General features: G+C 42.3%; 1 protein-coding gene across 1 annotated transcript; it reads left to right on the top strand.

The window, feature by feature from the left end:
* Positions 1-815: 815 nt before the first annotated feature.
* ctdspl3 (CTD (carboxy-terminal domain, RNA polymerase II, polypeptide A) small phosphatase like 3) lies at positions 816-13,042 on the top strand. Its single transcript, XM_079505075.1, has 11 exons — positions 816-1,215; positions 4,828-4,951; positions 6,193-6,336; positions 6,895-7,033; positions 7,437-7,548; positions 8,309-8,395; positions 8,967-9,029; positions 9,492-9,571; positions 10,424-10,550; positions 11,502-11,597; positions 12,520-13,042. Exons 1-11 carry the CDS (start codon positions 1,060-1,062, stop codon positions 12,583-12,585), a joined length of 1,194 nt encoding a protein of 397 aa, XP_079361201.1. The 5' UTR covers positions 816-1,059; the 3' UTR covers positions 12,586-13,042.
* Positions 13,043-14,665: the final 1,623 nt, after the last annotated feature.

Genomic DNA, 14,665 nt, shown 5'->3' on the forward strand with positions numbered 1-14,665 from the left:
CCATTCGAGCCGCAAGTGGAGCCTGCAGTACTAAAGTTGGCCAGTGGTGGAGCCTGCAGAACCATTGCAGCTCAAGAATCCACCACTCCTGAATGAAGTGTCTGGTGCTGGGAGTCTGGTGCAACGCACATGTCCTAGCTGTACTCCTGGTGAGAGCAGGAGTGGACCTGGTGAGACGTAGGAGGGGCCCGGACAGGAGTCAAACCCACAGAGACTAGTCCCTCCACATGCCAGAATAGTACCTCTCAGTCCCGGCATAGTAGTTCACGCCCTGGTCTTTCCCTAGTGGGTCTGATCGAGGGTAGCTACTGGGACGTAAGTCGGGACTTGATCACCCCGGCTGGGTCACCCGAGTGAGGGGTATGATGTTCGCGAGACCCGAAACCACGATGACCTTGGGATACATCACTGGGGATACGTCCCAGTAGCATCCATGCAATGTATTTTCGTTCCGTATAGCTTTTTACGTTTTGGGCTTGACCCCGTCTTATAGATGCTTGCAGCTATATTTAGTAGTAGTAGTAGTAGTAGTAGTAGTAGTATAGCTGGCCTATTTCAAAAATACCGAAAATCAGCTATTCACTATTCACTATTTGGGTTTAGGGGACATTTCCTGAAGCCTAAACATTTTTAGAATTTGTTTTTTATTTTTAGTCACAACAGTATCCATAAACACAAATACGGTACTCAAAAAAGTACAGACAGACAGGTTGGCCTACTTATATCATGTAAAACGTTATTTATTTACTGCCCAGTGCTGCCCACCCGCTGGTGGTGGTCACTTCGCAGCACTGCAGCATCACTGACACACTTTCCGCTGCCACGTGAGTGACTGGTCACGTTGAGCCAGAGACTCACCCCACCTCCCCGGCAAGATTCAAAACCCATTCACACGCATTTAGCCCTGCCTCTGGGAGGAGACAGTCACACCACACACGGCCATTGTTTGTTGTATTAATCTACCTAGTACCTACTGGAAAATACTGGCGACTCGAGGACACACAGTCAGACGGATCAACACTTTTCCATCGTTTTTGCTAGCATATTGTTTTGTGAAAGATGAAGCTGAGGCGCCGCAAACAGCTCAACCTGAACCTGACCGTGTTGTCGCGGCGGCAGCTCCCCGAGTCCAACCCCCGCTCCCCCAGAACCCCGAGGAAAGCCCGGACCACGGCAACCATGGCCGAGTCACCGCTACTACCCGTTCATACCAAGGTAAAAGACAACAACACACATCCTGGTGTTGGATTCACGTGTGTTTTCAGACATTTAACCTATTAAAACAGCCAATATTTAGCCTACTTGTCTTTAGTAAAAACTTGGACCTTTCACGCTTTGCCAAAAACACCTGCCTTGTTGTATCAAGACTATCGTAGACCTATGTATTGAAATTTAATCGATTTTGACATTATTAAAAAAATACATAGTCTTGATCCAAGGCTACCAAAGAAAAGAGCAGATCTACAAACTCACAACGTCTCGCAGCCGGAGGCGTTGTGAGCTTGTAGATCCTCTATTTTCACATAGGCTATTTTCCGGCTAAACTAAAGTTCTCCTCAGAATAGGGACGCTTGGTTAATTTAAAACCATAAATAAAATCCTATCTGTAGTATCTCTGAGGACACCTGTCCTAATCTGTTAGTAGTGTTGTTGTTTAAATCCTCGGGAGTTCTGTAATCTGTATCGATTAAACAACGTTTGTGTTTGTTGTGTGTGTTCCTTCGTGTTAGCATGTCGTGCTAATGTTACCATGGCAAAGCTACATGCGCGTGCGCACTAGTAGTCTCTGGACAGTTATTTTGAGTTTTCGGTTTGTTTGTTTTAGTCTTGCAGTTGATGTCGCCTTTTTAAGTGAGAAACGTGTAATAATAATCTATGCATTCCCTGTTCGGGCCATTCTAAAAGAGCACATTTAATTTACATTACAGCTTGTAGCAGGCTCACAATGCATGCATAGCCCGTCTCCGGACCCCCCGGGTTGAGCTCCTTTGGACCCCCAAACGAGCTCAACCCGGGGGTCCGGAGACGGGCTAAATGCATGCATTGATCAGAAAGAGTTGTGAGATCTGCTCTTTTCGAGAGAAATGTATGACATTGACGCCAGATTGAAAGTAGTGACTTTTTTTAATCTTCTCATTTGTTTATCCTGTACATTAGTTTACTCTCCTGATTGGGTATCCTGGCCTGAAAAATGTAAAAAATAGTAACACTATTGGAACACAGCTATTTTAACACTTAATTTCACAGACAAAAACTGTCACTTTTTAAACTGTTGTGATTGACACTTTGATCAAGTTGATGTCCTGTCAGCCTGTCAGTCAGGCTTTTAGTCTATGGTAAATGGTAATGAGGTCTTTGTGTGTGCCTATTCACGTCTTTCTATGTTTGATTTGATTGTATGTAGGCTACATGGTTTCTGCAAATTCTTAAAAGGTATTACATTATTTTATGTGAAAATAGGGCTTTAAAAAGTTTTTATTTTATTTTTTGTTATTGATGGTCTTAACAATAACATCTTAAACCTACTCACTAACTACTCGTTCAAACCCATTAACGACAGCGATGTTATTTTTTGTGAAAGGAGAATTTTTACACCAAATCGCCTCAATGAAAATAACAAGCTTTGTGAGCTTGTACATACGCCCCCCTCCCCCAAGTTGTTCAGTTTCATTCTGAGAGTGAGTGGCATCTGAAAACGTGTCGAGTGTGAGTGTGCGTGCTGTGCAGCCGTGCACTGCAGCATCATCATCATGGATGCAGATTTAACTCCCAGTTAAACCAGACAAGGTCTTAGTTTAGCCTATAAGTCAAAGTGGGTCATGACCCACCGCCCATCCTCCCACCAGCACGTGTCTGATCGCCCTCCCCTGCTGTGTGTTAAGCTCTACTGCGCTCCACGTGCTCTGTGCATAGGCTCAGCACAACCTATTCCTTTACTACGCTCCACGTGCTCTGTGCATAGGCTCAGCACAACCTATTCCTTTCTCTGTTTCGTAGTTTTTCTCCTTTTTGTGATAAGTTTAGCTTTTTGGGTGTTTTGAACTGGGCTCACTTGTTCAAGACTATTATTGTAGTTTGTTTATACATCCTGACTGTGTACATGTTTTTTGTTTAATGATACTGGATAATGAGAGTACAATCCTTGGGTTTCAGCGATACCAGAACCAGAATAATTGATTGAATACTTTATTACCGGTAGTCAGAAATGTAAACCACACATGGTACAGTCAGGCATGGGGACTTGTTTCCATTATGGTCCTATGTATTCATCAATGCATCACATGTCAATCAATGTACACAATAATACATGTCATCAACAAATACAAAAAACTATCTACTACAAAGGAGGGAAAAATGGCAGCAGTGAATGGAACCTCGATCCTTTGTGTAGATAGATGTTACCAGATTTTTCAACGCCAGAGTTTCCAAAGCCAATCCATCTATGGTTGTAAAGTAAACTTATAGTACGTGTCCACTGTCCACCATGGATTTGTATTTTGTTTGACATGTGACTTTTTTTATGCCCCATGCCTGCTGGAGCAAGTGTCTGTCTTTTTGCAACAGCAATAGGGCAGTTTTAGACCTGGTCTGTCCAATCTATGTATTTATATTTGACAGAGCTATGTTTCATGCATCAGTCATTGGAATTTGGAAATGGTTTTATTGCCAGGTATGTGTGCACGACTGCACGTTTGAGGAATTTGTCTGTCAGATTGGTGCATTACAATGAATAACACAATTATTACACAACTATTGACTCAAAACATAAAGATAAGCAATTATATAAAGCTAAGCATCAATAGCTAGAAACTATTTACGGTAATGCTGCTATATATATACACACAGTAGTGTTCACTATAGCAACATTGATAGCAATCCAATGTACGTCTCTCCACTATACAATACGCTATATATATACTGTATACAGTATGCCTATGCGCTGTGGTATTATAAATAGAGTATACAATGTCCATAGCATGTGGTGTGGGTGTGGCATCTGATGATCTCTGTGTGCATTTCTAGCTCGTGTGGACATTTATTTTGGCCTCACAGACAGAAGACAATAATTGAGAGCCTGCTCAGGGACTACAGATGAAAATGAACTTCTGGCTAACTGGCCCATTTACATGGATTTGAAAAAAATGACGTGTTGATTAATGTGCATTGTCCCAGTTAAAAGGCACCGTAAGACACTGTCAATTTCGTCAACCGTGTAGATTCAACAGTCACAGAGATTTAAAAAAAATGCATCAGATCGGTCTGTAGCCTAATATGGATATCAAACTACGGGCCTATGAAATATTTATGTCATATGACATACGTTTTAGGTTTTCTTTACCCATAAATCAATGCCCGGCCATACTATATACGTCTTATACAGTCTCACACAAAAGTAGCAAAAATAGCTGATCTACAAGCTTATATTGGCTATTTTTGCTATTATTTAAAATATTGAACCAATGAAAAGTAACAAGAGCTTGTGTGACTAAATATCAAATCCAATCCACTTCATTTATAGAGCAGTGTTGAACCAAACTTACCAAAGTGCTGTACACTCATAAAAATAGTAAAATACTAGAGCAAAGAGCAAAAATAATACACATTCAATGATTCAGCAGGACAGTGAGGACACCATATAGACAAAAAAATAATTTAGAATGCCATCGTTGTACATATCCAAAGTTCCAAACACAGGTTAATCAATTTCCTGAAAAGTATCAGATTTGGACATGCAAGGGTTCCAGCCGACAGCAGAGTGTCACACTATTCTGCACATAATGTATATGGACGTTTTATTGACCAGTGTTTTCCCTCCCCTACATGCAGGATGAAGTGGAGCCGGACTCCGCCCACTCAGATGATGAAGATTTTGTTCCCATGGCAACCAGGCGGCCTATGGTCAGAGGTCGAGGGAGGAGGCGAGTCGTTGCCGCTGCCGACAGTGAGACGGGTACAGACAGACCACCACAGTACACCTCCCATTGGCTTGTTTTCATTTACTTGTTTTCTTGTGTTTTGGCCTCATGCCTAGCATTAATTTAGTTCATGGCTAGGGATGGAGCTTGTTAATTTTTATTGATAACGAGCACCTTATCGATCAGGCTTATCGAGCCGGGTTCTTGTCGAGCCCACTATTGAGCAGTGTAGTCAGTGGGCCTAGGACCTGTACTAGGGCCTTCAAATACAGTGTAGTCAGTGGGCCTAGGACCTGTACTAGGGCCTTCAAATACAGTGTAGTCAGTGGGCCTAGGACCTGTACTAGGGCCTTCAAATACAGTACTTTTCTAACAGACTGAAGGCAATTGACCTTTTTACTAATAAAATAATATTAAAGAAACTGTTTACTGGTTGATATGTGTACCGTCACATTAAAAGTGTTGGTTGGCAGATATCAATACACTTTTAGACAGACATGTTTTGCCAGCATGGATGATTACATTCATTTTCTGATCGCCTCTTGTCTTGATTGTTTAAACATGACGTCATGGGCCGCTATGCTCGATAACAGGCTTGATAAGCCCAAAGCTTATTGATAACGGGTACTCGATATGCTTGTTATCGGATTTTTTCGGGAATCGAAATTGCTTCTCGATTATCTGGTTATTAGTTCTAAATATCAGTTTTGACATAGTTTCGGTTAATTGCCCACTTGCCCAGTCCTGCGACAGGGAGCCCTTTCTCAGCCACAGGAGTGGACTTGGTATTGTTTGGGTGTCAGGGTGTCATCGTGACAAATGGAGACCTGACTCAGTGGAGACACCTAGCATAGTGGGAAATACCAAAGAAGTGGTTTCAGCACTTAGCGAGGTGTGTGTGATTAGCCGATTACCCAGATTTATATTTAGTTTGCCGACCCTGTACAACTTATATATCAATCAACTGTACAAGATGATGTAATCAAAAAACGTAAAGCTAGAAAGTGTGAGTGATATCTTTTTGTAAGTGTATATAGCTCTATATTAATTCCCATAGTAATCATTGCTATAGTGTTTGATCAGTAACAGGGCCCAGTGTCTTCCCATAATAAAATGTTTCTCTAGTTCTCAGTGGTTGTTGTTCCAAAGCATGGTAGCCTTTCTATATATAATGTATATCATAATTAAATAATTAATACTAAATAATAATAATAAAAAAAGTAGTATGGAACATAGTTATACAATGTAGTGTGTGTGTATGGGGGGGGTGTTTCAGACACACCCTTCAAGACACCGTTGCGGTCAGCCATGCGACGGCGGCGGGCGCTGGCAGAGATCGACCCGGGCTCTCCCGGCTGCAACGTCACGTCCAGAAGCATCTACACTCCCATCGTGCGCTTCCTGTCCCCCACCAAGGAGAGTGAGTACAACACACTGCTTGTCACTGGGATGGGATGTGATGTGATGGCTGTGTACATGGATTTTTGGATAATCCTCCCTACTATAGAGTGTAGAGGCCTCAGAGGGGCCTTCCTCCAATCATGATCGAGTGGGGGCGGGCCTTGGTGCACGTGCTCTTGGCCTGTTGTGTGTCCCCCCCACTGTAGAGCGTGTGCATGTGCACATCTTGTTACCGGGGTAGACCGGGGGGTTTTCCAAAACACCCAAATCACTGAATGCTCCTTTAAGATTAGAGCATTTGAATTGGATGCAGAAGCATCTTCCATAAAATCCTAGGCTAGTGGTCTGGAATATTTCATAAAAGCAAACGTTAAAGCCTCAATCTGTGATTTCTTCAGCTGGATGGCAGTATGTCAAACAGCAGCAACAATATTACTAAAACATCCTCATTTTATATATTGTGTTTAGGAACTAGTGTGGGGGGCTCCTTTCATACGGTTTCCCAAATGGCACACTAGGAAGATTTTTCAGGAGATTTTATTTAGCTTTAATCCATGTTTACCATGTGTGTGTTCAGATCAGTGCAGCCCGTGCAGGGTTCCCGGGTCTGGAGATGTGCTGATGAGTCCCACTCCGGAGCAGTGTGTGTTCGGCTACGGCTCCGGCTCCATGGGCCTGCTGTCGGGCGACGAGGACAACGATGAGGTGTTCAACCCGTAAGTGTCACCCGACCCTACGGAGTAGCTCAGTCGATAGAGTTCTCGTCTGTGTGGACCACAAGGTCATGGGCTAGATCCCGGGCACCATATGAGTAGCACGGCTTGGATGTGGCAGGTTGTGCAATCTGATATCGACGATAAGGCCCTCCGACCTACTTACTTACTTACTACGGAGAGTCAGAGGCATCTTTTTTTTTAAATTTCCCTCTCAAACAACTTGGCATAATTGATCAACAAAGTTGACGGTGTCATTCTTCCTAATGTCATTCTTCCTGACCTGCATTCTGTTGTGAACTTTAAAGGGATACTTCACTTGCATGAGGGGCTGTGATTTTTCCATTAATATTAGTTTATTTGAGACTTAAGTGAAATATAACAGTTTTTGTTTGTTTTGTTTCAGATGTACTTTCGTCAAGAACATTCCTTCCCGTTCTCAGCAGTCCACACCGGTTCCACGAGACATTCCACCCAAGACCAGGAGCATGCCAGACGCCACCATGGTCCTAGACCTGGTCAGTTTACTACTAGGCCGTCGGCACGCCCATAAAACGGATCTTCAACCATTTAAAACCCTAGTAGTGTCCCTATTCTCGGGCAAACATTTGGTTAAAATTGCCAAGCTACAATCTATTATAGCTTGTAGATTGTTGCAACACAACCCATTAACAGCTTGTAGATCGGCTATTTTTGGCAACGAGATTTGGTGGAGGCTAGTTTAGAGCCCTGAAGGTCACCGGTCAACTAATGGAGAACCGAAGTCTGACATCTGGCGCATCTTTCTCCCCCCCATTCTGAATTCCCATAGATGGGTTTAATATCACGGCATATACGGACTCTGTAGACTATCAAATATGAGTGACTGACTCATGTAAATGATACAGACTCACCTCCCTGGCAATAGTGCTGGGACAATGAATATATTTTCGGACCATAAATTCTTATATGAGATGATTCTAAGATGACCCAATGTTATTTTTCCATAGAGAAAAATGTCCGTGACTCAGGGGTTGAGTGAGTCATGTCAGGACTTATAGTATAGGCCCTATACTAATAGCTTAACTACTTAAACCCTATACTATAGGGTTTAAATTACTATATAGATTTAAATTAGGAATAAAACAGAATTTGTATGTACCACCCTGATGCCACATATTGTTTGGGAAACGGAGCAGTAATGTGGGTGGAGGGGTCCTTTCAGTATTTTAGAAATCACTGATTTATTGGGATTTGTGAGATTATTATTATTTTAACTCATACTGTGTGTCTTTGTAGGATGAAACGCTGATGTTCAGCTCTCTGAGTGTCATCCCAGACGCAGAGTACTCGTTTCAAACACCCTTCCAGGACCATCAGTACAAGGTTTGTCTTTACATGTCTCACAACATAGCGGGTGGTAAGGTGGCGCGATATATCGAAACTTGACCTTCATCAAGGTATCCTCATGCGCCATATACGTAGCATGAGAGGCAGCTTTTATCGCGGTAAATGGCATAATATGTATAGTTGACGATTGAGCAAACCCGTCGGATTGGAGAAGGATACATCCAAGTTGAGCGCAGCTGCTTCTCCCCGTCCCTCTCAGGCCAGACTCACGTGCAGCATGCGTCCGCCCCATACACACCTGTGTTTCCTGTTGATATCAAGTAGCCTACTTCCCAGTAGCTCCTCATGATACTACTTCACACAAAAACCAAAAGGACAATTTTATTTACCAGCCTGAATGGCAACAGGCCTGATATTATTATTATTGTGTTTAGGCTATGTGAAATAACGTTCAGAGGCATTATATTTCCAGCTTCATTTCGTTCAGTGATTCTCAACCGTTTTCATTTTAAGGACCCCCCACCCCCTCAGTTTCATATGCATTAGGCCACAGATCTACACCGTACAATTCCTCAGGGTTTCTTTAACTCTGTCTTTAACTCCACAGGTCTACATGACTTTACGACCAGGAGTTCAGGAGTTTCTGCAGTCCATGTCCAAAGTCTACGAGGTGCGTTTGATTCATCTTCTTTGGTGGAGTGTGGAGTGCAGTTTGTTTTCAATTAGCTGTTGTGTAGTAGTAGTAGTAGTAGTAATAGTGAAATGTAACTCGTATGATGTATTCCATGTTGTTGGCCTACGTTCAATTCAACGCATGTACACAAACGATGAAGTTCTGTACTTAAAATACACAGACCTCTTCGTCCTCTGTTACACACACACACACACACCCTCTCACTGTGACTGCATACTATGTGGTCACCTTTCCTTGAAGTTTATATTCTGCTTCAGGTGGCCTTTTTTATTTTTCATCACTTCCCCATCTCTCTGTTGGAGCGAGGTGTTTAGAGAAGCCCCATGTTTGTTTTGGTTGTCTTTTTACGTGTGTATGTTTGTGTGAGCAAACTCAGCGTGACTTTCATCTGGACAGCTTTTCCATATCAGTAACGTATGTGTGTGTGTTCTGTTGTAGCTATTTATTTATACATCTGCTAAGAAGTCGTACGCAGAGAAGATACTGGACGTCTTGGACCCGAAGAGAAACATATTCCGGTACGTTCCTCCAAAGATCTTGTCCTATTTGTCCCTTCTGTCTCCGTAAGTGGAGAGCCTATGACGTTATTGTCGGGCAGAAACAAGCATTATAAACATTTAACCAATATATAAAGTATTAACAAGCGCTTGGAAATTAAGAATAACTACATTGGAACCCGTTCTATGAAAAGTAACGGTTTTGGACATACAATGTTTCCACCCGACAAGTTTTACTGCCTCCCGTTGCCTAGCAAGCAACACATGGTGGTATGCTGCTGATGGCTGGACAAAATTGCATGTTTTCATTCAACTGTTTACACTCTGTCTGTACCTGTGTAAACTAGAAGAGAGTGCCCGCACAGTTTTGAAGCACAGTCACATTTTCTGTGTTGATGTGTGTCTTTAATGGTAATGTGTAACTGATATCATTGGTTAAAACAAAAATACTTTTGTTAAAAGGTTAAGTCATTGCTATAGAGCGTTTGTTCAGTAACATTATCTTCATTTGTCAGCTTTAATTTGGTGTTCCATTTTTGTTGGCTCACTTCTTTGTGTCTTCACTTCCATTTTTTCTAATTCGGAATAGCTGCCACCAAAGTAGCAGCTACTCTTTCTACTATACATGCATATAAAACAACACGGATAAAAGGATATAAGATATAGGATAATAAGATTGTTATCCTGACCTGAAAATGATTTTACAGTTTATTATACAGATGGGGAGAGCCCTGTTCCTAAACAAACGCTCTGTAGCACCGATTACTATCAGAATGTAGTGCTCTTTAACAGATACTATAACAAAGAATACTGTATATCTCCTACTGCAGCTGTTTAATCTTTTTTTTTCCCTTCCCTCTTTTCCCTGTATAGACATCGTCTGTACCAGCAGGACTGTGTGTGTGTTCTGGGTCACTACATCAAAGACCTGGAGGTTCTGGAGAGAGACCTGGCCAAGATGGTGGTCCTGGACAACTCCCCCCACACCTACCCATATCATGTACGTCTCTCTCACTCTTTCTCGGTCGATCAGTACAGTGGACTTCCAGTTTTAATTGTAATGCTTTTAATCCCTCTGCTTCGTGGTTCTGTATTGCAGTGTTTCCCAAACACTGGGTCAGGACCCATTTGTTGGTCATGGACACATTTTTATAGGTCCCTTTTATTTTTTGTTTCCTACATTTAGTTTATTAATTATTATTATTTCAAAACATTCCCAAAAAAGCTTCAAGGATTTTTGGATTGGATTTTGATGTTTGGCGTGAAGTGACCCATTGTGAGCTTGTAGATCTGCTATTTTCACTAGTTTGGGTCCCGGGGAGACATCAAATTTCACTTTTGTGTCACAGGATAAAAAGTGTGGGAACCACAACCACTGCTGTTGCACTTGCAGTAGGGCTGGGCAGCATGATTATTTCAAACTTTCATTGGAAATCTTTTCACAATTTATTTTGCATGTCACAATTATTAAGTGGTTATTAAAAAACAAACTTTGTTCATGTACAATATAAGAAAACAAGTCATTTTAGATTTTACCATTGGCTATTCAGACAAAAGAAAGTGAAGAAAAATGCTCATCTGCCTGCCAGTAGACTTGAGTGAGGTGCTGGAGTCACAATGAAGTATATATGAAAAAAGAAAGGGAGGCTCCTCACACTCAAATCTGTGCAAAATCTGATTTTCTCATTTTCAAGATGGCAAGCTTTTGGTCGTTAGACCTTAGACCATTGGCTATTCAAAAATAGCAGATCTATAAGCTCACAGAGCGTCACATCATGCCGCGCTGTGAACCTTTTGAAAAATTGAAAGATTGTGAAAGTCTTTGAAAATTGAATCATTTTGAATTGGGAAAAAGCGTGAGAACTACTGATCTTTAATGGGAGAATTGCCCAGATCTAGGTTGCATTTATGGGACACTGCATGTTAACAGTGTATTCCAATGGTTTTGTAGATGATGAACACCATCCCAGTGAAGAGCTGGTCTGGGGACCAGACAGACAGGGAGCTGCACAAACTCATCCCGTATCTGGAGAAGCTGTCTGGAGCAGTAAGTCACCGTCTGGCTGTGTATTTTAAGCTCCTTATGTGTTTTTTAATTTGTGGACCGTCGTTCGGAGGGAGTCTTTTTAGGCAGAGCAAAGGTTTTGGTGTGTTTGACTCAACCAGTAATTACCCCCCTACGCTGGCCTGGGCTTAAACCCCGCAACAGTCTCACTCTGCTTTCTAAACATCTGCCGTACCGAGGGAGGAACTCCAAAGCAGGGAGGAGAACCCAGATGAATACATGTACAGCTATGCTTACATAAACTAATGTGCTGTCTGTCGAGTGTGTTGATACGTCACACCTACTGTTTAGACTGGTGTGTAGGGGGGTGTGCTTCATTTATCCTCCAAAGAACTATGGTGGGGCTTGCTAAATAAGAACCACTCTACAAGCTAACAACACGTCTTATAAGTTATATGCCATCATGCAATGGGGTGTTGAATGGATGATCCACACTAAGAAGAACAGTAATAGTAAATAAGTTGAAAAGAAACGGAAGGCAGATATACAAGCTCACAGCGAGTCACTTTGTGCTGTGATGCGAGCTTGTACATCTGCTATTTTTGAAAAATCTTGAATAATTAAATTAACTCAAATCTTCTCTTCTGGGGTCCCTGGCACAAATATTTTCAGATGGGGTTCCGCACTCCGCAGCCAAATTCATTTTGGGGGGGGTCTTGGTCAGGAAAAGAAATACTGATTTAGAAGTCATTTGTATTTTGAAGAATCAGCCTTTGGTCTTATTGGGTTAAGCCCTAAACCCCGATATACTTAGTGGACTGGGGTCCCCCAGGGCTCTATACTAGGTCCGCTCGTACTTCCCACTACACCAAATCTATTCACCCCAGAATAGGGACGCTAGGGTTCAAATTGTCAAGTCACTTATTAACGCACTCTGCTCTCTTGCTGTCTCTCTGTGTTCTAGGAGGATTTTCGGGAAGTGTTGAAGAGAAGGAAGGATCACTTCCACAGGCTACTGTCTGAGGACTGACTGACTAACTCGCACAAACCCGTCGTCATTCATTCATTCGTTCACTGTTCTATTTGATGGACTCCAGCCTTCTTCACCTGCTTAATGAATGAGAGTGGTCTGGTATGCCAAACATGCAACTGGTCCTTCCTCTTAAAAAAAAAAGGACTACCACCTTTCTACACCACAATGAATTATCTCACAACTCTATGTAGTGTAGCAACAAACAAAGATGCATATTGTAAATATTTTCTTTTTTCTTTTTACGCATAGGTGGTAATTCCTTTAAAAGCCACCTCCTTTCTACGGCCATTTCTACACAACAATGAATTCTTTAACAACGCTATGTAGTGTAGAAACAAACTAATATTGTAAATATTTTTTCCCTTTTGCCTTTTTTATATGCAGTATATATATATATATTGAATGCTATCCTTAAGTTAAAGTGACATAATAATAAAGCGTTGGTCACATTAAACGAATTGGGTATTATTTGTGTGTGTGTGTGTGTGTGTGTGTGTGTGTGTGTGTGTGTGTGTGTGTGTGTGTGTGTGTGTGTGTGTGTGTGTGTGTGTGTGTGTGTGTGTGTGTGTGTGTGTGTGTGTGTGTGTGTGTGTGTGTGTGTGTGTGTGTGTGTGTGTGTGTGTGTGTGTGTGTGTGTGTGATAAAGCAGTGGTTCTAAAAGTGAGGTCACCCGGGGGTCCTTGGGAAAGGACCACATGGCATGGAAAAGTTAAAGAACTACTTGTCATAAAAAGTGTGCATTCTATAGTTTTTTTTTGTGTTGTGTACAGAGGAAGCCCCGTCCCGTCCCCCCGCCTCTCCCCTGAAACCCTATTCCACCTCAAATAGGTTCCTCCTGCGATATGTGGCCGTCCCACAAAGGCTGCTATTGTCAGAGGGCCTATTATTCTCCACCCCCTCTTTTTCTTTTTTCCCCTCTTTTTTTTCTCTGAAGTTCTCCAACGTGCCTTACAAATCACTCAGTCAAGAGCTGGCACCTGGGTGGGTGCGTTGATAGCCCGCCAGAAAGGAGAGAGAGAGTGGGGAAGGGCTGCAATATTCTTGGTGAGAACGGTCAAAATAGTTGATCTACAAGCTGTCAAAGCAGTGTTGTGAGCTTGTTGGTAGATTGGCTATTTTCGCTGACAAAAGTGCTTATATAAAACAGGCCTACGGTTAGGCTACAGTCAAGCTATGTCACAGCCATGTCTTTGCTGGGGCCAAAGGGTCTGTTCCACACAAACCAACACATGGTCTTTTTAACTGTGTATAATATATTTTTTTTTTCATGTGTCCATATTCTGGGGGGGGAAATGTGGAAAGCATTGTGGGCTTGTAGATCAGCTGTTCTACGCAGAGATTTAGTGTAGAGGGAAAACGGGAGGGAGGGGGGTCCTAGAATAGATCCCTGGCTGACTCAATGAAGTAGGCCTACGCACACACACACACACACACACACAGGGCTTTATGTGGTTTCAAGAAAACAAATGTGTGGTGGTTGCAGCTGCCGCTACATTATAGAAGTTGTAATTATAAAAGAGTTCTATACCTTCACGTGACTCAGACTGGGGCCTGTGTGTGTGTGTGTGTGTGTGTGTGTGTGTGTGTGTGGGGGGGGGGGACTGGGTGCCAATTGAAGAAGCAGATTTTCTTTATGGAAACAACTGGAGTCCCCCCCCCACCCCCCTTACTTCCCCCTCAGCTGTGTGTGTGCATATGTTGCCAGATTTTGCGAGAGAAATAAGCATAAGGTCTATGAAAACGAGCCCAAAACAATACAGGCAGACATGAACTCTTTAAACCTAGATCTACAAGCTCACAACGCCTCACCATGTGAACTATATATATATATATATATATATATATATATACATACCAGTGTATATATATATAATTTTTTTCCATCTTGGAATACTATTTGGACGATTTTTGAAACATTCAAACCGGCTCCCTGGGCACAAAATATTTCCGGATGCGGGTTGGGGACAAATGCATTAATTTGCAGGGTACTTCACATACATATTTTGGCACCACTGGTTTAATCAACATTTAGGAAGCAAGCCCAAATAAACAACTAGGCCTACACTTTAGAAATACA

This window comes from Electrona antarctica (assembly GCF_951216825.1).
Source record: "Electrona antarctica genome assembly, chromosome: 7".
Taxonomy (NCBI): Eukaryota; Metazoa; Chordata; class Actinopteri; order Myctophiformes; family Myctophidae; genus Electrona; species Electrona antarctica.

Bases quoted from the DNA above. Each gene is read 5' to 3' on its own strand.
- ctdspl3 (XM_079505075.1), top strand. From the start codon at position 1,060: ATGAAGCTGAGGCGCCGCAAACAGCTCAACCTGAACCTGACCGTGTTG. The intron at 7,034-7,436 runs GTAAGTGTCACC...GTTTTGTTTCAG, and splicing joins AACGATGAGGTGTTCAACCC to ATGTACTTTCGTCAAGAACA. The intron at 7,549-8,308 runs GTCAGTTTACTA...GTGTCTTTGTAG, and splicing joins CCACCATGGTCCTAGACCTG to GATGAAACGCTGATGTTCAG.